Below are 24,236 nucleotides of genomic sequence, written 5' to 3' on the forward strand. Positions count from 1 at the left end.
CAGATCAATATGACCAAGTATGTTTTAGCCCTTTCTCAGGCTTTTCAGGTTATTTCAGACCTTCCAGACTCTGAAGGGAAAGCTTCAGCCTTTCTTTGTTGGGGTCTTCTTCTCAGGTGGCCCACTAAATGCAGTTATGATGCAACTGATGCCTCTTTCTAGAGCTGCTGCCTTTGCCTCTGTATTGAGGTATTATTCCTGGCTTCACCTTCAGCCCTTGCCTGATGATATAAAGGCTGAATAGATGGATGCTCTTCTGGACAATAAAAATCTCTTTGGTTCTGCAGCTGCTGTACTTTTTAAGTCTCTTCAAGAGAAGGGTAACATCATGCAGGAACTGAAACACATTTTTGTTTCCCCTGAACCTAAATTTCAGAAGAATTATCCTTCCAAGCCTGTCTTTGTCCGTACACAGTCTTGCCTTCCTCCCAAGGGTAAAAAGGGATCTATGAGGGCTCCTCCTGCTAAGTCTACTCAGAAGTCTCCTTTTCCAGACAAGCCAGGTTCTGTCCGACTACCTTTCTCCCTTCTAAGTCAGGTTCCTTAATCTCTTCATCTTTCTCTGGACCTTTACAAAGGCCTGTATAGCGTGGTGGGTTAATGCAGTGAGCTATAGTTAAGAGGGGCCCGGGGTTGACAATTGGCAGAGGTGTTTATTTAGGGTGTTGTAATCATGGCTGAGTGGTTAAAGGCAATGGACTAGAAATCTACTGGGGTTAACCCAAACAGGTTCATATCCTGTTGATTACAGTGGCGCTGTTTTATGAACTCTATGTTGGAACTTCATGGCTGTATTCAGTTTAAAATCAGTGTGATGGGAGGTTGCCATAATGGTTAAGGTATTTACCTTACCGATGCAAGGTGTAAGGTTTGATTCTCAGATGGGGTATTTAGCAAGGTTTAAAATGGCCCAAACAGGCAATTAGCCTAGTACTAATCTATGAACTATAAATTGGTTAAGGATCACTTAGGATTCTTGGGTTCTGTCCATTACTTGTTAGGGGTATTTTAGAGTGTGAAAATTCCTTCCTCCTTTTTAGGGCATTCCTCAATCTACTCAGGTAAACTGCCCTTTGTTCCACATTTGCTCCAGAGTCTATTGTCTCAGGGCACTATCTAACCAGTATTTGCTTCTCAAAGGTGGAAAGTGTTCTATTCAAGGATGTTTTTGGTACCCATGAAAGAAGGCACTGGAGACCCATCCTGGATCTTACACAGCTCAACACGTTTCTTTTGAAAGTTCCTTCCTTTTGAATGTTGTGTTTCTAGACCCTGTTTCCTCTTCTTCCTCAGGCTTTTCTAGTCTCTCTGGATCTCAAGGATACCTATCTTCATATCCCTACTCATCCTCTTTTCAGGAAGTTTTTGCTTTTCTCGGTTTCTTTGAGGTCAAACAATTCTTAAAAGAGTCCTTCATATTAGGCCTCCCAAGAAGCCTATTCCTTCTTCCTGTGACTTTAATTTATTTCTGAAAAATTAACTCAGGTTCCTTTTGAGCCTGCAGCTTCAGCCTCCTTGCAACACTGTTCATGGAAGACTGTTCTTTTTTGTCTCTTACTTCAGCTCGAAGGGTATCTGCACTTCAGGCTGTTATGGCTGTTCTTTCCTTTTTGGTTTTTCATAGGGACAGGGTGTCTCTTCATACTAATCCTTCTATTAAGCCCAAGGTAGTTAATGAATTGTCTCTTAATCAATCTATTAATTTGCCCACTTTTTCCCTTCTCTGTAGTCTGCCAGTGAGAAGGTTCTTTACAACTTGGATTTGCATAGACAGCTTGGGTATAACTTGGATAAGATTAAGGCCATTCCCAAGTCTAAACAACTTTTTGTTTCTTTTCATCCTAGATCTCTTGGGTTGGCTGTTTCTAAGTAAACAATTTCTTCAGGAATCCCCAAGGCCATTTCTTTTTGTTATTCATTTCATAGAAAATGCCTTTCTACCTCTGTGAAGACTTATTTTACCAGGGCTGTGGCTTCTTCTGGTGCTTTTCTCGAAGGCTTGGATATCAATTCCATCCTTGAGGCTGCTACTTGGTCCTCTGTCCATACTTTCACTACAAATTGGATGTTGTTTCCAGGACAAGGGCTGGCTTTGCCAGAGCTATCCTGCATGGTTTTCTGGAGGGTTCTTCTGGGTCTTCCTTCTCCCAACTTTCTTCTTGAGATTCTGTACTCTCCCTTTAGTGATGAATACTACAAAAGTGATACGGACGGACATAGTACAGTTGTGCAAAATCTTACTATAACATTAGATGTCCTTCTCTGCACTGTTGCAGTATTTAGTTCCTCCCCCATCCCCCCATTCTCTTCTCCCTTTTCCCATTCTGGATGCACATGTTCTTCTTTTTTCCTTGGATTGTTGTTCCTCCTGGGGCTTTTCAGTTCTGAGGTATGGACGTCTGTATGTCACCTTTATGCCCTACACACTGAGCGAGGAGCATATGTGTGATGCACTACATCTCTATAACAACCTAATAAGGCTTTGGTGTGCTGGCCAGATGTCAGGCTGACTAGGCAGGGGAACCCTTTAATAATGAATACTGTAACAGTGAAGAGAAGGACATCTACTGTTAAGGTAAGATTTTGGGTCACTGGTGTATCACTCCACTTACTTCTGGTTTATAAGAAAAGTCTGAAATGTTCTCACCTTGGTTATGCCTTACTAGATTTACCAAAAGTGTGAAAAGACAAGCAGTGGATATTTCAAAATCCATAGTGACACTGCAGCCTCCCCACCACAAACAGCCACACACATTAATTGCTTTGTTTGGCAAATAAAGTCAAAGCAACATTTCAGATTACTGCACCACTCACTTTTGTAAGGCAAACTGAGAAACTGTGAGAATGGATATAATAAATCAGAACCATGTTCCAATGTGATAAGCAATTTTTGTGTCATTATTATAAGCTCTGACTGGATATGCCTATAAGATAGTGGACTGCACCATGAAGGATATGCACTGTAAGTTCATCATCAAATGTCTTTTCCCAAAAGTAAGTTCCAAGACTCACAAGTACTTCACAGATCTGTCACCACCTAGAAATATTTGTTCTCTGAATGCTTTGTTAACATGTACATGGATTCAACAATCTGGTAGCTACCACAACACTTTAGGGAATTCCTGTATTCCCCGAAAGATGAAATACTTGCACTTTCTTTGTAAAAGAATGTTTTTTCACTGTATACATCACTTGACAGATTGGATGACTTTTTTTTTCTGAATTCATTTGGCTCAATACTGTCAACTTAAGATAATGCGAGTCATTTTCACAAAATGACTCACATTATCAGGGCAAAGCATTTTCCCTGTGTGATATTCTCAGTTCGATGAAAGCAAAATGCTTAAACATTTTACTAGCTTTAATAAGACCACCACATTCTGATCATAGGCTGATAGATGAGAAAATTCCTCTTTACAGTGTAAGGTAGTTAAACTGAGCTATGTTGCTTCTGAAACATTTTTCATTACAGTAAGGTATCTGCCAAACATATTTCATTTCTAAGATTTCAAAGACTTAGCAACAGCTAAAACAGAGCAAATGAAGTATGTTATTTCACAAAAGAGAGCATTTAGCATTGTCTAAATAATGAGAGACATCTTTTATGGCACAGTTTGCTCTCTACATATTGTACACTGCAGCCTGTACTACCACTGCAGTCACTGTTATTTTAAAATGTATATGTTTTAAAATAAGTATGTTTCAAGCAGGTGAATAGCTATATAAGCATTTTTTTGAATTGTTTATGTATTAGGGGTGTGCAGTGGTGGTGCTGCGGTAGCGTTGCTGCTTCACAGTAAGACGCTGTCCGGTTCGATTCTCAGCTAGAGCGTCTTCTGCGTGGAGACATGCGTGAATGGGCATATCTTCATTGAAGGTTGTGCATCAGGGCTGGTAACTTGGCACGTAAAAATCAACTACCAATCATTAGCGGACCGGAGTTCCGCTGTGGCAACCCCTAACTGGGAAAAGCCAAAAGACACAACAAAAGTCACATTAAAAAAATCAGTTTGCATGCAAAAATGAGGATTGTCAGCAGTAATTTAAAAAGTCAGAGTTGCTCACTTTAAAATATACATTTGAATGTTTTGTGGCAATACACCTGGTTATTCAGACTGAAGGAAAAAGGATGATCTTGCCGATACAAGACTAAGGTGTAAGTTAAGCTTTATGTACTCAAGTGAACTTTGAGATGAACTGCCTGACAATATGGGACAATACTGAGCGTCATCAGCCCAGCTATGGCAGATGTGAGATTGCATACCATGAAGCATTGTCAAATCCAGGTAATTCCATATATAGATAGGTTCATAGGTGTGTACTAGGCTAATGGCCCTGGAGCCTTTACAAGCCTAGCCCATAAGATTACCCTGGCATCATGCCACCCGACCTTAGTTTCCAGTGCCTCTGTTGAGTAGAGCCACTGGAGTGATCCACGGGGTGAATTTTACATTTCCCATCCACTCATCAAGATTTCTCTTGAAGAGGGTCAGTGAGGTACTCTGTCTGACATGTATGGGAAGTCTATTCAATAGCATGGGCACTATCTGGGTTATGAACCTGTCCCTCCAGCACGTTCTGTTGATTGCAGTAATGAGTTTGAGGTCTCTGGAGCGTATGGTGCAGAGGGATTGGGACTTCTTTAGATGTAGCATTTCTAAAAGAGTTAGGTCAGACATGGCTTTGTAAGTCAAGCAGAGATTGCCTTTAAGTAGGCAATATTAGACAGAGAATAGTTGGGAGTTTTTTTGAGTCTGTCCATACAGGACAAGTGTTTAAGGCCTAGGATCCTCTTTGTGAGGTACTTTTGCAGCCTCTCCAGCTGTTGCAGGTGTCTAGTGTGGTACATGCCAAATGGGGCATTGTACTCGATGACTGCCCTAATGAAGGAAGAGTAGAGGGAGACAAAGACCTCTTTCTTCCGGGATGCAAAACCCTTAGTAATGAGATGTGCCACACAGAAGGACTTTCTGACCACAGTGGCAGTGTTTGGGCTCCTAAAAACAGAGGTGGCTAACTTCACGGCACCCATGCAAATGGAGAACAGTTGCATGACTGCCAAATCATACACCAATACACTGTACGAACACGTACACAAATACATGGATCTCACCATACCCAATAGAACCAAGGTGCTCTCCTCCAAAAACAGGAAGCCAATCTGGTGGTCTCCTGCCATAAACAAGCTATACAACAGAAGGAGGAAGCTGATGCAGAATAAGGTGAAGTCCCAAGACTGGAAAAACTCCCTTACCAGCCTCAACAAATAGTTGAGATCCCTCATCAAACCCTCTAAGGCTAGCTATGAAAACAGAATTGCAGCAGATAGTAAAGACAACCACAAGGCCTTCTAAAGTTATGTAAAGAATCTGCACCACAATACCCAGATTTGCTCTGAGCTACTGCACAATGGTACCTCCTATACCGAGCCAACAACTATTGGCAATATACTGGCCGACTGATTCAGTGCCAACTTTACCCCCCCCCCCAAAAAAAAAGACCAATCACAGTACCAGCAGATTGCCGGGCACCCAGTATTACTGCTGTACAGGTTAAAACAGCACTGTCCAAGGCCAAGAATACAGCTTCTATGGGACATGACAATATGCCTGGTTGTGTTCTACATGAACTACAGAGTGAACTGGCACCTCACCTGTCTACCCTCTTCAATTACAGCCTCACGTCAGGCTCTGCCCCTACCAAATGGCACACTGCTGCAGTCATCCCTCTCCACAAAGGAAGAGTGACTAGAGACCCTGGGAACTATTACCCCATTAGCCTGATGTGTCTGATATGCAAAGCTTTGGAACACATCATCATGGACTTAATAAACTAGGATATAGGGAATCTCCAAACTCTGGATCCCACACAGTTTGGTTTTGTGAAGGGTAGAGCATGCTTGCTCAACTTGGTTGACTTCTTTGAGTCAGTCACCAGAGCTGTGGATGAAGGCAAAGTGGTTCATACAGCCTACCTTGATCTGGCCAAGGCCTTTGATACCATTCCCCACTCAGCAATCATAGAAAAATTAATTAAGCTAGGCATCAACCCCTATATCACTAGGTGAGTTGCAAACTGGCTCACAGACAGAACCCACAGTGTGAAAGTAACTGACTCCAAGTCAGACTGCCAACCAGTCACGAGTGGATTCCCACAGGCATCGGTCCTGGGTCCTCTACAGTTTGGTATCTACTTCTCAGAAGTCCAGGCCAACACGAAGGGACTCTGGCTGACAAAGTTCCCAGACGATTGCAATTTATGAGCCATTATTAACTCCCCAAATGATGCTGACATCCTACAGAAAGGTCTCATTGAGAACAACGACTGGTGTCAGAACCATGGCCTTAAGCTCAATGCCAAAAAATAAGTTGTCATCCCCTTTGAGAAAAACCCAGTTCCAATGAAATGCCACATCAATGGTAGTCCACTGAACACAGAAGGCGTTATAAGAGATCAGGGAACACAGGTTGACAGGAACATATAGATAACAAATTACTCAGTTGTGAGTGGTGCTATTACCACAGAAAATGCATGACTAATATTTTAATAAAATACCTAGATCAAAAATAAGTATGAATGGCTGAAACCTGAAAAAATACTGAAAGGATTACATTTTAAGTAGTCCTTTTGCTGCCTCTCAGGGGAGCCCTAACTTCAACCTGTATTGTACAGGTCAGCGAGTGTTTCAGGTGTTGGAGGAGCTGTTGAGAGAGGGATGGGAAAGAGATGCTTCACAGCTCATCTAGTCAGGGGAGGAGAGGTTATTCCCAGAGCTGGGAATGGGCCATAATCACAGTGTAGACTGCTGGTAAAACAAAGGCACTTGAGGGGGTCTGCAGCTAACTGTGTGCAGTGATGAGAGTGGCATCACTAGCTCCACGCAGTTAGGGCTTACTAAAAAAAAAAAAATCCCTAGGATGCTGAACCAGGTTATGTCCCTTTATCCGCCTCCCCTGTTGAACCCACCATTGGTGCTGTCACTGCCCTGGGAAACAGTACTGGGGACAATTAAGGTAAACTGGTGCAGCCAGGCAGCTGATGATCAAACGGGGGGTACACAGATGGGGAGAAAAAGTAGTGGTCCTTTCGCTATTGGCATTTCCTCCAAAGAGGCATACTTCTGTTTCTTTTAATCTGCTGTAATCACAACAGGCAGATAAATGTTTAAGAAAAATGGATTTGCCCATTGGCCATTTCCCTAACTTTATTGTATAATTACTTACTCTTCAGGCTTTGGTGATATTACAGTTATGCATTATCTGCAATCAGCATTATATGATGTGTACACAGCAGTGTAAGGAAATGACTACATTTTATGTGCAAACATACTGGGTAGTGAAGAAACCATACTCTGGTAAAAAAAATATGCTTTAAGGGCAAGCTAAAAAGGCTTCCACAAAAATGCTTCTTTAGGTCAAATGGCCATAAACCAAACAACAAATTTTTAAAAGTTAAAAGTAATCATGTGGTACAATTATATCACTTATTACATGGAAGAGGTTTTCAACATTTAAACATACAGTACTTCCTATGGCTCAAACAGTGTATACAGTCAAACATAATTCCTTTTATAATAGGTTCATAGGAGATTACTAGACTAACGGCTTAAGGGCCCTTATAAGCCTAGCCAATATATTCCGATTTTACTGAATATGTGGCCCCTAGGGGCAAGAAAATGGGAAGGATTTGTACCTATTCCTTGAGTATCTTACAGACTGCCCCTGTCCATAAGGGACAAAGGCACTACCTCAAGTCTGAATATACAATTCCCCATCCAATTATTTAAAACTGCATTTGAGAAGAGACATAGAAGGGCTCTGCTTAATGTGAACAGGAAAACTGCTCCAAAGAAGGAGCAATCTTTGAGACACATCTGTCTCTCCAGCATGTTTTGTTTGAGTCACTCACTAATTTTAGATCCCTAGATCATGCGACCCTCGCTCTATTTGAAATTAATATTTTGTAAACGTATTTATTCAGAGAAGACCTTTGTAAACCCTTTAAATGGAAAAATTTTTCATCTTACAACTTATGCTGACTGCAACATGAGACATTTAGTATATTTAGCCTTATACCAAAATCTCGTACTGCATCACAACACATTGAAACATCACCTGAATAAGTAGACATACTGCTTCATGTCACATTGAAATATCACCTGAATAAGAACTGTTATACCGCTTCACATCACATTGAAACATCACCCGAACAAGAACCGTCATACTGCATGTCACACTGAAACATCACCTGAATAAGAACTGTCATACTGCTTCATGTCACATTGAAACATCACCTAAATAAGAACCGTCATACTGCATGTCACATTGAAACATCACCTGAATAAGAACTGTCATAATGCTTCATGTCACATTGAAACATAATCTGAATAAGAGCGGTCATACTGCATGTCACACTGAAATATCACCTGAATAAGAACTGTCATACTGCTTCATGTCACATTGAAACATCACCTAAATAAGAACAGTCATACTGCATGTCACATTGAAACATCACCTGAATAAGAACTGTCATAATGCATCATGTCACATGGAAACATAATCTGAATAAGAGCTGTCATACTGCATGTCACACTGAAACATCACCTGAATAAGAACTGTTGTACTGCTTTATGTCACAATGAAACATCACCCGAATAAGAACTGTCATAGTACTTCACGTCACATTGAAACAATACCTGAATAAAAACTGTTATACCGCTTCACATCACATTGAAACATCACCTGAATAAGAAATCTCGTACTGCTTCACAACATACTGAATCACCACTTGAATAAGTAGTCATACTGCTTCATGTCACAATGAAACACCACCTGAATAAGAACTGTCATACTGCTTCATGTCACATTGAAACATCACCTGAATAAGAACTGTCATACTGCATGTCACATTGAAACATCACCTGAATATAAACTGTTGTACTGCTTCATGTCACAATGAAACATCACCTGAATAAGAAATCTCGTACTGCTTCACAACACATTGAAACATCATCTAAATAAGTACTGTCATACTGCTTCATGTCACATTGAAACATCACCTGAATAAGAACTGTTGTACTGCTTCATGTCACATTGAAACATCGCCTGAATAAGAACTGTTATACCACTTCACATCACATTGAAACATCACCTACATAAGAACTGTCATACTGCATGTCACATTGAAACACCACCTGAATAAGAAATCTTGTACTGCTTCACAACACATTGAAACATCACTTGGATAAGTAGTCATACTGCTTCATGTCACATTGAAACATCACCTGATTCAGAACCGCCAAACAGCTTCCGATTATACATAGGTGGCATCTCTGCATAACACAAAAGTGCTGCTGGAGCTGGAGCTGTATTCATTTTCATACACTTTTCTTTTTTCTCAACAACCTTCACAGGAGCAGCAGCCAGACACACAGGAATAGAGCGGCATTTTGGCATCATATATCCTAAGAGAAAAAGGAAAACATGTTAGACATCAAGACTGTGAACTGGTGTAACTTGCGTCTGGGATTATCCCATATCAGCCTTGAGTGCATTCTAAAATGTTTGTACACAAAGCATCAACTCTAAAGAAATCAAAACCTTTTAAACAGTACAACATGCTATTTTAGATCCTGATGGTAAAGGGGATGTCCAGTTAACCCAAATCAGTTACTGACTGTTAATACATAAAAGAACAGCAACATCATGAGATGAGGTTCCATCTGAATGAATTGAAAACAACAAAAAGTCAGGCTGAAAATGAACACCTATGTGGATGCTGTACTACAGCACCTATGTGAGGAAACCCAGTAATCACTAAGGCATGTACACAATTAGAACCACAGTACTAAGATGCCTACACATGGATATGGTGGTAGAAGAAGAAATAACACAATTGTCTGCTACCATGAGTTAGATGTAATCTGTCTTCTTTATCCTTTAACTGCTCTTAAAATTTGACCTCTACCCTCCTTTCCACCAACTGTTCCATTATGGTATGACTATTTCTGTAAATTTCCCTCTCCACCACCTAGTCTTTTAGTCTATATCATCAGGCTATAACACTAGCCATGGAACAGTACTTTAAGTCATCTAGGAAGTTATTTGCTCCTGCAGTGTGCTTTCTGTGCCCCTTCGCCCTGTCCCCTTCCCTCCACTCTCCTTGTTCAGACTGATCTATTCACATTTCCCTGATGTGATGTTGTGTACCCATATCATGTTCTTCTCTGTCTCTTCTAGACTCTGCTGACAGAAACTATGGTTGCTTTCCTTGGCACTCCTTCCAGGAGCCTGATATCATGCTCCACTCTATGGCTTCCAGTACAGAATGTAGTACTCAAAGTTTGGCCACATGACGGCATCATAGAGCACACATTTCACTTTGTGTCTGAAATCTGCCCACCTAGAATATATGCCTGCATTTACGCACCTCCTGCCACACCCCTCTCATTCTGCTCTGTGTGGTCTGCTCCAGGTCCTCTTCTTGTTCTGTTACTTTCAGTTCCACTCTCCAGTTGTTACTTCTCACCAAGGCTCTTGTGGCCTAAATGCATCACAGTCAACCTCAACTGTCATCCTAGCCACCGGGTCAACATTTCCAAGTCCTTCAATCTCCTCTTCCCCAAATCCTCCACTGCAACATTCAACACTGTGTCAGCAGCGATGCTGACCATACTGATCCTGTTCTGTTTCCATTAGACATTTCTGAAGTGATCACACTAACAGATGACTGACCCTTATATTATTCCACTAGCCTCTTCCGTTATCCCTGACACTGCCCTCTCACCACAACCCTATGTTCTGCCCTTTAACAATTCAGCAGTCCATTTCCTCAGTCACACTCATCCCAGCAACACCAGCAGGTTTTGTAATGCTTATCTACGTAGAACTGAGTTAAAGGAACTATTAAAGTCCACAGAGACCATATCCTAAAAAGTACAGATCTGTCAAATTCCCTTGATGCCCGGTCATAAAACTAGATCAGGATTGATTGACAGCTCTCTCTGGTTATGAAGCCATGTTGGTTGTTCTCTGTAGATTTATGTATTCAGCAATCAGCCTGCTCTGTTTACACTTTTCACCCACAGTTTCAGCCACAAGGCAAAGGGTAAAGTTTTTGTGTACTTGATCAGCCAGCATGCTTTCAAAAGGTGGGAGGAAAATAGACCTGTGGAGACATGCAAACATCAGACAGGCAGTGAATGGCAATCAGGAGGTGTGAGGTTGAAATCTTACCATTAAGCCATCATTACATCCACCACGATGACAACCAGCTTGTCCTTCAGGATTCTTTCCAAGACTTTCCCTGCCATTGCTCTTGGACTAGCAGGCAAGTATCCTCCCAGATTTTTTCCATCACTTACTTTTGTGCAGGGGTGCCACTCCTATATTTCAGTTCACAGATACTTGTGTAGTGGATAGTGGTCTGCTAAAGATCTCCAGCAGGGGTCTGCCAATTCACTGGTCAGATTTCTCCGGATCCTGAAAGTCATCCCATCTGGCCTCTGTGCTTAATGTTCCTTAGGGCATCCAGTTCAATCTCCACCACATCCCTCTCTATCCTATTGTATGCCATTGCTTTCTCTGTTCTAACCTCTCTCCCTCACTCCCACTGTAATACCCTCCCATCCTTTTTCCTTTTGTAAAATAAGGCAAGGAATGTATTCAGTTTGCTATTCTTTCTTGTCATTCCTAATCTCCATTAGCATTCTCAATCAGCTTGACAAAGTCTGTCTCAATTCCTCCTTCCAGCTACATACCTAAAAAGCCCATTATCCTTCCTGACCATTTCTGCAAACTTCCCTCTGACATGTACATTCGCTGACCTTACCCTTCTGCTTGCTCCCTTGTAATGTGCCTCTTTCACCTCCTTGCCCCTCCCTTATACCTGTCTTTTCCTGTGGCAGCTGGTGTCACACTCCTATGCAGTCACCATAATCTTTTCTTCTTTTCCCTTTTTGCATCTTCATCAAATTCATGTCCATAGCCCTGAGTACTCCATTCCTAAGCCATGCTCATAGCTTGTTCTCTCCCTCAGTTTGCCACCAGTCTTCTTATTTTTGACCTCCTCTCTCTGCTCAGCACAATCTACTTCTTCCAAATCCCACACCATCCCCTTTCTCATCTTTTCTTCTGCTCTTTCAAAAAAGTTTGTCTTTAGACTCTTACAAGTTGAAAAGCTCTCCACCAGCTAAAACCAAGGAAAACATTTGGACTCCATTTTGAACCAGGAAGTATATTTTAACTGCTGCATTTCCTATCATTTAAATCAGTATTATGTGGTTCCTGTTTGTGTTTTTTCTGAACCAGAAGTTAAAGCTATTAACTGGAGGTATTTTATAGTTTGCACTGTTTTTTCAAGTTCTTTCTGTGCTGTACCTAGGTATTTAAGGGGTATTTTTTCTGCATTTTATCTCTCTACTCTGAATCTAAAGCTACAGCTATGAACTAACTTGGGTTTTACAGTTTCCACTGTAACTTTTCAGCACTCAAGTGTATAAATCAGCTCTGCTCATCCTGCCACGTTACTTGTTTCTAGAGCTTGTAGTACCAAACAATCCAGTGAATCAACTACTGCACTTATCTTGTACATTTGCAATCTCCTTCCACTCATCTCCTGCATAGTTGGCTCTGAAAGCTTCTCCCAGTCTTATCTCCTTTGCTTATCTTACTGGGCACTTACAGATGAAATTGGGAAGGCCGTCTCCTTACACTTTTTGTGTGTTTTGAAAATGCCTTAAAGTGTATGTTCCTCACTGTTGGTCTTTCTACCTTTGAATCTCCTTGTAATTACTTGTAGCTAGTTGTTTGATTTGTTTCTGATACCTTTTCACAGCTGGCTAACAAAAGTATGTTTTTTCATGCGGCAGTGGTGGTGCTGCGGTAGCGTTGTCGCCTCACAGTTAGACGTTGCCCATTTGGTTCTCAGTTAGAGCGTCTTTTGTGTGGTGATATGCGTGAACGGGCGTTCCTTCATTGAAGGTTGTGCGTTAGGCCCGGCAAGCCAGCACGTAAAACTCTACTGCCTATCATTAGCGGACCGGAGTTCCTCTGTGGCGACCCCTAACCGGGAAAAGCCGAAAGACACAAACAAAAGGGAGAGTGTCAAAGATGCAGCTTTCAGAACACTTTTGATTTTTTTCACATTAATGCATAGCTTAAGTTATATACATTTGACCTGTTGTACTTTGCCTGGATGTTTATCTATCATTTTTGTAGAAATTCACATTTTCAGATTCTGGAGCATCCCGCTCTCAGTTTTGACAGGTAGTACCACCCACAGTGTGATGTCACTATACACACCCCTTCCCTGTCTTTGTTTTCATTAAATATGACCCTGCTTCACCTTTCCAAACTTGTTTTTATTCCCAGTGGAAATCAGAAGCAATGCTGCTTTGGTTCCCTCAGGCACTGACCTCTGTCCATGAAGCTGTTAGCTTTACAAAAAAAAAAAACCTTAAATGCCTAAATACTGCAATATATTTGCACTGTCTGTAGTTTCTTTCAATCGCTTCCATGCCATACTTCCTAACTTCTTTGCAAAAGAGTCAGGCTGAAAGTGAAGGTGAAAAGACCCAAGATCTTGAACAAATTTTAAATATTACTCTAATTATTTTAACAGAACAAAAGGGTTCCCATTAATGAGCATTTTACTCTAAACAATATGAAACTTTAATAGGACAGTGCAGTAAGTGAAACTTCAGATCCCTGTCTCAGACCGAGTTATTTGTCATAAGGGTGCACTTTTACCCTAGTTTTGCATTTAGATTATTTATGCTGCTCTAATAAATATATTCATTAGTTATCGGGAATAACACCTACAGATGCTTGAAGTGCCAGTGCAGTTTTGGCCCACTTTTTGTTTTTTATCTATACTGTTTACTTTTTGCTATTTAGTTATTATTCCCTTCAATTTTATAATGCATTCATGACCTTTAACTTTTACAGAGCAGTAAAATGTTTGCACTGCATATCAGCATTTACAATACTTGCTTTCTAAATGCCAGTATTTAAATGCGGTATTCAATGCGCTGTTCCGGTTAGTGTAAAATAGCTGAATTGAAATTTCAGTCCTGGTTATACAGTTTTTTGTAAAATGAAGTTATGTACCTACCATAACATTCCATGTTAGTTGTCTTCATCTCGCCTTCCTTCTTGCTGTTTGGGTTCAGAGCTGATCCTCGGCTCCCACTCGGCCATCTTCTATAGCTCAAGAGCTGTTTACTGGCTCGAGGCGACCCCTTTATCCCAGCATGCCCAGTGTCAGCTACCCAGATCTAGTTTGTGATAGCGCACACTAGACATAACCAGTTTCTAAAAACTGGCTGTCCAATACACCTAAAAAAGGAAAGAGTTATAATTTATCTGGCATGTGGAGTAATAAAAGATGCTCAGCCAGTGAAAACAAAAGGGAACTCCTCACAATCCTCTAGGAAGGAGGGAGAGACGCAAGAAGGAAGGTGAGATGAAGACAACTAACATGGAATGTTATGGTAGGTACATAACTTTTTTATGTTAAGCTATCCATCTCGCCTTCGTTCTTGCTGTATGGGACAGCATCCCTAGCACCTAAAATCCCGGGTGGCTCATTGGAACAGACTCTTCAGAACCACAGAACCAAAGGAAGCTCTGCTCCGGAAGACCATATCCACCTTGTAATGAGAGATAAAAGTATGAGGATTTGCCCAAGTGGCAGCTGCACAGATTGAGTCTATGGGCAACCTAGACCGAAAGGCTACAGAGGTAGCTAGTGCTCTAGTAGAATGGCCTTTTGGTTTAGCTGGTAGCTCTTTATTTCGTAACTGATAAATAAAGGTGATAGTATCAGATAACCATCTGGATAGGGTCACCTTAGAAACTGGAAGGCCTTGTTTATTGAAGGCATAAGAAAGAAAAAGCTGGTCTGACTTTCTTAGTCCTTAGTTCTATGGAGGTAGAAACGCAATTGTCTGTGCAAATCCAGTTGGTGGAGCTTGTATTCTGCCTTGTTGCTGTGATTGGGAAAGAAAACTGGGAGATCTATGGATTGATTTAAATTATTTTCTGAGCAGACTTTAGGAATAAAGGATGGGTTGGTCCTCAGGAAAACTCTGTCCTTGTGGAACACCAAGTAAGGAGGACGAACGCATAGCGCTTGAAGTTCTGAGACACGTCTAGCTGAAGTAATAGCAACCAGAAAAAGTGTCTTCCAAGAAAGAAATTTTAAGGAACATGATGTTGCAGGTTCAAAGGGAGGTAAAATTAAGGAAGCTAAAACTAAATTGAGATCCCAAGGGGGAGGAGGATCTCTGACTGGGGGTCTAAGAAGAGATGTTCACCTCATAAAGGCCTTGCAGAGCTTATGAGACATTATGCTAGAATTTGATATACCGATATGAGATATGAAAATTAGAAATGGCAGCTAGCTGGACTCTAATGGTAGCAGAAGCCGCACCAGACTGAAAAAGTTGTGCTAGAAATTCAAGAATTTCATGGACTGGGGCTGAGAAGGGAACCAAATTTCTAGATTCTGCCCAGTAAGAAAATAGTTTCCATTTACTAGCATACGTTTTCCTCGTAGTAGACTTATGTGAGGAAACAATAATATCACGGACTGCTGGGGAGATACTTGAAAGCCTGGCTAAGGTTGGAAGTGGAGTAACCAAGCTGTGAGCTGGAGAGTTTGAAGGGATTGGTGCAAACTGCCTGATTGATGAATCAGAAAATCTGGAACTGGGTCCAGAATCCATGGTTGATCCAGAATGTGGAGGTGCAGGAATGGGAACCATATTTGTCGAGGCCAATATGGGGCAATGAGGATCATTTTGCAACCCAACTATTTTGCTTTCTGTATAAGTCTTGGTATTAGGGGGAAGGGGGGAAAAGCGTAAAGGAGTCCCTGATGCCAATCGTGGACTAGAGCATCTCTGGATATATGACCTGGGAGAGGAAATAGGGAGAAGTAGCTGCTGCATTTGTTGTTGAGAGGAGTGGCAAATAGATTGCAGCAAGGCTGTCCCCATTTGCGGAAGATAAGATCCGCAACTTCCTGATTCAGAGACCACTCATGAGGCATGAGTGTAGCTCTGCTGAGCCTGTCCACTATGACGTTGGATTTCCTAAGGATGTGCACTGCTATCAGAAAACGTTGGGAGGAAATCGCCCATTGCCACAGTCTGAGTGCTTTTCGACACAAGGGGTAAGACCTGGTTCCGCCCTGTTTGTTGATGTACCACACTACTGACATGTTGTCCATTTGGATTGCAATGGTCCCGGAAGGAAGAGAGTCTTGAAGGGCTTGCAACGCCAAGAGCACCACTCTCATTTCTAGGACACTGATATGCAGATGGTACTCGTGAGGTTGCCAAGTGCCTTGGACTGTCCTGCCTAGATAATGCCCCCCCCCCCACCCTATCAGGGAGGCGTCCGTGGTCACTGTGGCTACCAGAGGGGGTTGCATGAAAGGTCTGCCCTGAACTACTAGTGGGGAGACCATCCACCAAGAAAGGTGCCTTTTGCATGTTTCTGTGATCAGGATCATGTGAGACATGGGTAGCTCCTGGAAAGACCACTGCGTGAAAAAAAGCCACTGATGGATTCTCATGTGGAAACGCGCTAATGGAACAAGAAGAATGGCAGCTGCCATGGAACCTAGAGCTTGGAGGACATATCTGACTTGAACCCTTTTGTTCTGTTGGCGAAGAGTGGAAACTCTTTCCTATGGTAATTTTGCAAACATTTCTTTTGTGTTTAATTCTGCTCCTATGTATGTGATAGACTGACAGGGCAACAAGGCAGATTTTTCAAAATTTGCTGTAATGCCTAGTTGAATGCATGATGTGATTGTATAATCCGGTGCCTCTAAGAGTTGATGCCTGGTGGTAGCAGTCAGGAGACAGTCGTCTAGATAGGGAAACACTTGGAATCCTTGATGCCTCAGGTGAGCCGTGACTACTGCCAAAACACCCAGGGGGCTGAGGTGAGACCAAAGGGCAGAGCTCTGAACTGGTAATGACTGGCCCCTACCCAGAAGCGAAGAAATCTCCTGGAGCATCTGTCCATCTTGATATGGTAGTACGCGTCCTGGAGATCTATCGAGTACATCCAAATGTCCTGACCCAGAAAGGGGAAAATGGACTGCAGTGTCACCATCCAGAACTTTTCTTTTTGTACAGATTTGTTCAATCTGCTGAGATCCAGTATTGGTCTCCAGTCCCCCATCTTTTTTGGTACTAAAAAGAATCTTGAGTAAGTTCCGGATCTTAGTTGGTCTGCGGGGACTTCTTGAATGGCTCTTTTTTCTAGCAGTCTTGAAACTTCTGTGACTGCTTGATCCCTTAGATTGGGTGGGACATCTGGGATGGACTTTTTTGATTCTATTGGGGAGTGATGGAAGGGAATTTTGTAACCTCCGGATATAATGGATAGTACCCATCTGTCTCTTGTTATATTTCGCCAGGCTTTTGGGTACAGCGAAAGTCTTCCCCCGACTGCCTCCAGAGGTGAGCAGTCAGGCAACCCTTCAGGGATGCTGGAAAGGCTTGGCAGAGAAGGTTTCTCTGTCACCCTGGTTCTGCGGTCCCCCTCTGCCATGAGGGTGGCATCTGTTATTGTTGTTTCCCCCTCTGCCCCTGGGGGAAAAATCACCACGTGTCAGGCAAGGGTCCCTGGGATTTTTGGAACCACATCTTCCCACTCTTCTTGACCCTTGGGATAAGGTCTGGAAGGGGTGGAAAAATGGACTCCCACGGCAGAGTGAGTCTTGCCTTCTTGCTCACACCTGGTCAATGTGTCTTTCACCTGAGGCCCAAAGTGAAAGGAGCCATCAAAGGGAGTATTGGTGAAGGATGCTCGAAAGGGTTCCGCAAACTGACACAGCCGCATCCAAGCATGTCTCCTGAGAGCCACACCTGTCCCTGCAGCTCTACTCGCACCATCAGCTGCATAGGAAATCAGCCTCATGGAGGAGTTAACAATGGAATTAAAAGTCGCAAGCTGAGAAGCTACTTTGGCTTGTACTCCCTCAGCTGTAGGATCTTGAAGGGCATCTCCAAGCTCTTTCAGGAGATCCCCTTGAAGACATGTAAAATGACATCGATACTTCAGGGACCTCATTGAAAAGGTCGCTGAAGCAAACATTCACTTTCCATATCTGTCCATCATCTGAGACTCTCTGTTCAGAGGATGAACAGATGAAGAGATTTCTGCTAACTCTTTCTTGGTGGCTGCTGCTACCACCATGGCATCAACGGGCACACCTTTGGAGAGGAACTGTTTGTCCTGGGGGGCTGTAATAAATTTGTTTGGTCTCCTCGGAGTGGGTTCCACAGAATCTGGAGCTGACCAAGCCTTTCAAGCCACTACAGACATGAGTGGATCGAAAGGAGGAGATACCCAGGAGGTGGAAGATCGGGAACCAAATGTGTCCAGGTATACAGACTCGTCCTCGATAGGGGCTACAAAAGTCCAGTCCCTCCTCTGCCTAAGCATTTCAAGGATGTCCGAAAAGGAAACATCTTCAGAGGGGGACCTTGGGGACCCTTCCGATTCATCCATGTCTGTATCTGAGGTGACAGACTCAGGGGAGTCTATGTGCTTCCTTTTGCACTTCTTCCAGGGAGGCTCCTCTGAGTGATCAGGGGAGGCTTTGGAAAAGAGGGATCACCTAATGGGGTGTCTTGGGGCATAGGTTCCCAATGCTTGGGGTCTGGAGGAGGAGTAGAGGTTGGCACAGACACCACGGTGGGAGGAGACGATGGAACTGGCAGTAGAGCTGTTTCGGTGGATAGCACACTCCACATGACCTCGAAGGCGTCCCGACCTCTAGGCAGAGAAAGCTCCCGCTCCGAAGAAACAGGAGGAGTCCTCCATGTCGACGGGGACGGCTCCGAGGCCGATGTGGGAGCCGAGCTCACCTGTGCCAATGTTCCAAGGGGGAGAATGGGGTTGGACAAGGGTCTGATGCCACTCCCCCCTCGGAGCTGACGAGACAGCCCCGGCACCCAGATCCCTCGATAAAAGGTACAATCGAGATAATCGGGGCTGAAGTCAGAACTGAAGGAGGGATGATGAGCGGCATTGACGGTTCTACTACCTGCAGATCCATGGTCTCCGGCTCCGAGCTAAATGTAGTCGGAGGAGGACCGGAAATAGAAGTGGTTGGAAGAGATACCTGTTGAGGTGGGCTGGACAGTAATTTTGCTAGTGCCTGTGACTTAAGCAACCTACTTATTACTCTCTCCACATCATGATCCGATAATCTAGAGGATCGAGAGAAGTGGGAAGAATGGTGGCTACGTTCACTCTGTAACAAGGGTGACTGAGGTGCCGAGTGGATGGGCTCCAAAGACGGAGACCTCAGTCTCTTATGGCTCCGAGAAGGCTCCGAAATATCAGATGGAGCCGACGGAGGAGTTGTCTTGTCAGTGCCAGCCGGCCCCAACATACTTGGTTGGTCAAATAAAGGAGTCGGCACCGAAGGTGGAGCAGACGACTTGACAGACTTAGGGGATTTCGCTGGCTGAGTACTTTTAGCCGGAGAATCCTGAGACTTCAATAATCCCCGAAGGATTAATTTGTTTTTGCGCTCCTGCAGGACCCTTGTATTAAATGCATGACATATAGAACAGGAGTCCTGCAGGTGAACAGCGCCCAAACAATATACACAACTAGTGTGACCCTCTGTCAGAGACATTTTCTGACAGCATGAGTCACACTTTTTGAAGCCAGATACCTTAGTATCTTTAGACATTTTAGTAACAACAACCACAACAACAATAATAAAAGGTTATACTACAAAAACACAAGAAACAGACTTTTTTTTTTTAAGTTAAACAATAGAAAGGAAAGCCTCTAATTTAAACAGCTATCCTAAAGTGGGGGGGGGGGACTCTCTAATTTAAACGAGTTCAAGGGAAAAAGAAAGGTCTGTGAGCTATGGTGTGGCGGCCAACAAACTACAATACACAAAAAAGTGATGAGATAAAGGGATATATCTAGACAAAAAAATAAGAGAAAAAACTTGACAAAATTCAAGAATAAACCACAATATATTAATAGAAAAAGTATACTAAGCCTGAGCCAGTAACGAAGCAACCTCGCAGCTGAAGCGGCAAACGAGATCTGGGTAGCTGACGCTGGGCAAGCTGGGATAAGGGGTAGCCTCGAGCCAGTAAACAGCTCTCGAGCTATAGAAGATGGCCGAGTCAGAGCAGAGGATCGGCTCTGTACCCAAACAGCAAGAACAAAGGCGAGATGGACAACTTAACATTGCTAGTTACAACTGCTTTTTTAAATTTAAGAACTATTGTTAATAAGAGCTCTTAATTTGCACACTAATTCCAGCTGTATTTTTGTCTTTTTGAAGAGGAGGGTCACTGTATAATTCATGCTACAGTCAAAGTTCTGCAGGTTTAATTTTTTTGGAGCATTTCTCCCCGGGCCTCCGCTGGAAACAGGCTCTGTGGAACCTAGTCGGACTTTCCCGGTCAACAAATGATAAATAAATAAAAAATAAAAATAAAAAAATTAAGTATAATCTACATATTATGTTCCAAAATCATAAGATTTAGGAGGAATTAGGGACGGAAGAAAAAAATGTTGCTAAACTCCAGAAAGTTTCAGAGACAAGGGCAGCAAGATGTTCTAAGTTTATAAGAGCAATATTTAAAAAAAAAAAAATGTCCCTAATTTTGGTCCTTTGCCCCCCCCAATTATTTTAGGCTTTGTCCAGATTTCTTCAGCTAAGAAGTTGAGAGGAATGGCTGTGATTACTCTGTGTAACAAATGCGTATTATTATTTTTTTTTAATCTTGGCAGGGTCAAACCAGATACTTTATGCAGTGCATGTGGAGGCTGTTTGTGGATAAAGTGACTGACCCTGCTGTTGCTGCTGTAATTCTGACTTTGCAAGGCTAATGTGTATTTGGGTGACTCAAGGTAGAATTCAAGCTGTGACTGCTGTTATGTCAAAAAAAGTTATTCTAACCATTCTTTACTTTTCTTCTTCTTTTTCTTTAACCAGGCAGGATCAAACCGGATACTATGGGTAAGCAAGGGAATGGGGGTTGTCTGTGGACGAAATTATGGTATTTGCTGCTTTTGCTGTTGTAATTCTGAGTTTGCAAGACTAATGAGCATCTGAATAAATGAGGAATACAGGTTATGTATTCTGTTTGTATGACCAGTGGAAAAATACATTACAGTAACCATTTTTCTTTCACTGTTTTTATCCAGGCCAGGTCAAACCAAATGCTCTAGATGGGTAATGAGTATGGATATTGACTGTGGATAAAATAAGCATTGCTGAATGTCCAGAGTTTTGCCTCACATTTTTGGTCTGTTTCTCATAACATTGTGATTTTCTGTCAAATCATTGGCAAGTTATTGAGGGTAAGAATCAAAAATATTGACACACATTTGAGTTTCAGACTTCATACCCCTCAGAAAATTCATGCTAATGCAAAATTAGTTATTTTATCAACTTCTTAAGTCTGTAAGAGCAATATTAAAAAAAGTGTCTATATTTTTTGCCCCCCCCAATTGTTTATGATTTTGTCCAGATTTCTTGTTCAAAGAGGTTGAGAGGTATGACCGTCACTAAAGTTTGCTGTTATAATTTTGGATTTCCAAGACAAATATATATTACACGGTTTCTTAAGTGATTACTATGCTAACAACCTCGGCGATGGGGGGGGGGGGCTTTTTATGCCTAGCCATGGTTTAAAAATCTATCTGGCAAGTTCTGCTACTCTATAGTTATTTAAGGGGGGAGATCTATAATAGTTTGTCGAACTGTATCTTCATAGAAATGCTGTTGATCAGACATAATACAGGGAATGCTAATTTAATCAAATGTTCACCTCAACAAATTTTTTTACACAGGGAAACTAACTAGTTTCCTAGTTTGGGCAACAGCGTCTCCTTGTTTTTACTTACAAACTAACTAGTTGGCCATCATCAGGAATTTGCCCTTTTCCCCACTGTACTGCAATCTTGGAGTTGGTATATTTAGTTAGGGGGGTGTGGGTGGATTTTAATAATGCAGTTTGTATGACAGTCACTATGTTCGTTCACAAGTTAGTTTCCCTGGGTAAAAAGTTTGTTGAGGTGAATGTTCAATTAAGTTAGCTTTTGCTGTATTATGTTCTATCAACAGGGATTCAATGAAGATACGGTTTGATGAACTAATACAGACCCTTTTAAGGGTATATGTAAGCTTGGGCATGAGTTGTTCATAGGTAGGTACTAGGCTATTGGCCCTAGGGCCTATATAAGCCTAGCCAAACGGTATCCTGGCTTTTGCCACACAAGAAAATTATTTTCCTGTGCCCCTGTCAAGCAGAGCCACAGAAGTGATCCCCGTGGTGAATTTCCCATCTCCCATTCAATCATCAAAATTTTTCTTGAAGAGTGCTAATGAGGAACTTTGTTTGATACAGATAGGTAGTTTGTTCCAGAGTATGGGAAGTCTCTTGAGACAGGACTCTATCCCTCCAGCATGTTCTGTTTATTGTGGTGACAAGGTTTAGGTCCCTAGAGCGTGTAGCTTGGAGGGATTTGGATTTCTTTACGTGGAGCATGTCCAACAGCTCTGGGTTTGACATAGCTTTGTATGTTAGGCAGAGATCGCCACTTGAGTAGGCGACATGCGTAAAGCTGGAGTTTTTTGAGACCGTCTGCGTAGGGCATCTGTTTGAGGCTAGTAATCCTCTTTTGTGAGGTATTTCTGTGGCCTTTCCAGTTGTTGTAGATGTCTTGTGAGGTACATACCAAAAGTGGCGATGTACTCTATAATGGGTCTAATGAGTGATGAGTAGAGGGGAAAAATGACCTCTTTTTTCCTGGATGAGAAACCTTTTGTGATGAGGTGTGCCACATAAAAGGGTTTCCTGACTACTGTGGCAATGTGATTATCAAAGGAGAGACTACTGTCCACCTGTGTCCCAAGGTCTCTTATCAGACTTTCGGTGTTAAGTAGACTACCACTTATGTGGTAGTTCATGGGTACAGAGTTTTTACCAAAAGGGATGACAATGCACTTTTTGGCATTGAGCTTGAGGCCATGGCTTTGACACCAGGCATCTGTCCCAGTGAGGCGCTTTTGTAGGATGTCCACATCATTAGGAGATTTGATTATGACTCCTAGTTTGCAGTCATCTGTGAACTTTGTTAGCCAAAGACCTGTGTTAGCCTGTACTTCAGAGAAGTAGATACCAAACAGGAGAGGACCTACGACTGAACCCTGTGGTACTCCACTTGTCACTGGTCTGAAGATGGATTTAGAGTCTACTACTTTCACAGTCTGGGTTTGGTCAGTGAGCCAGTTGGCAGCCCATCTTGTGACATAGGGATTTATACCTACTTTAGTGAGTTTGTCTATAATTCCAAAGTGGGGGATCGTGTCGAAAGCCTTGCTGAGATCTAGATAGGTTGTGTGTACCACCTTACCCTCATCTACAGCTTTGGTGACTCTTTCGAAGAAGTCGATCAGGTTCAGGAGGCCTGATCTGCCTTTCACAAACCTGAACTGGGTAGGATCCAGAGTTTGGAGGTTACCAATGTCTTTGTTTATGAGCGCCATGATGATACATTCCATGGCCTTGCAGACCAGGCTCATCAGGCTAATAGGGCAACAGTTCCCGGGGTCCGTGGTGGCTCTCCCTTTCTGGAGTGATATAACTGTTGTTGTGTGCCACTCAGTGGGTATAAAGCCTGACGTGAGGCTGTGAATGAACATGGTGCTTAGGTGGGGGGCCAATTTGTTCTGATGTTCGTGTAGAAAGCAGCCTGGGATGTTGTCTGGTCCCATGGATGCTGTGTTCTTGGCTTTGGAAAGCGCAGTTTTTACCTGCTCAGTTGTGATTGCAGGGGCACTGCATTCTTCCGGTATGGATATGGGCCCTTTGGGGGGGTAAAGCTGGCACTGAACCTATCAGCCAGGATGTTAGCGATATCAGTTGGTTCTGTAATTTTCAAGCAATTGTGCTGTAACTCAGAGCAGATCTGAGTGTTGCCACTGAGCTTCTTGACATAGCTATAGAATGCTTTGTGGTTGTCCTTAGAGTCAGTGGCAATCTTGTTTTCATAGCTGGCTTTGGAGGATTTTATGAGGGATCTCAGCTTCTTACTGAGGCTGACTAGGGAGCTTCTCCACTCATGGGATTTTACTCTCTTTTGCAACAGTTTCTTCCTTCTGTTGTAGAGTTTGTTTATAGCAGGGGACCACCAGATTGGCTTCCTTTTTTGGAGGATAACATC

The 24,236-nt window shown here is 42.6% G+C and overlaps 1 protein-coding gene across 3 annotated transcripts in view; it reads right to left on the reverse strand.

Moving 5' to 3' along the window:
- The window catches only part of LOC122790711 (von Willebrand factor A domain-containing protein 5A-like), a 1,391,420-nt gene that overhangs the window by 353,399 nt on the left and 1,013,785 nt on the right, over positions 1–24,236 (reverse strand). For all 3 annotated transcript variants that reach the window (XM_044058264.1, XM_044058265.1, XM_044058267.1), the window contains exon 15: positions 9,284–9,463. In XM_044058264.1, the coding sequence (XP_043914199.1) occupies positions 9,284–9,463 (180 nt within the window). The remainder of the gene's footprint in view (positions 1–9,283; positions 9,464–24,236) is intronic.

The sequence above is a fragment of the Protopterus annectens genome, chromosome 16.part0 (genome assembly GCF_019279795.1).
Source record: "Protopterus annectens isolate FY-2018-M chromosome 16.part0, PAN1.0, whole genome shotgun sequence".
Taxonomy (NCBI): domain Eukaryota; kingdom Metazoa; phylum Chordata; order Ceratodontiformes; family Protopteridae; genus Protopterus; species Protopterus annectens.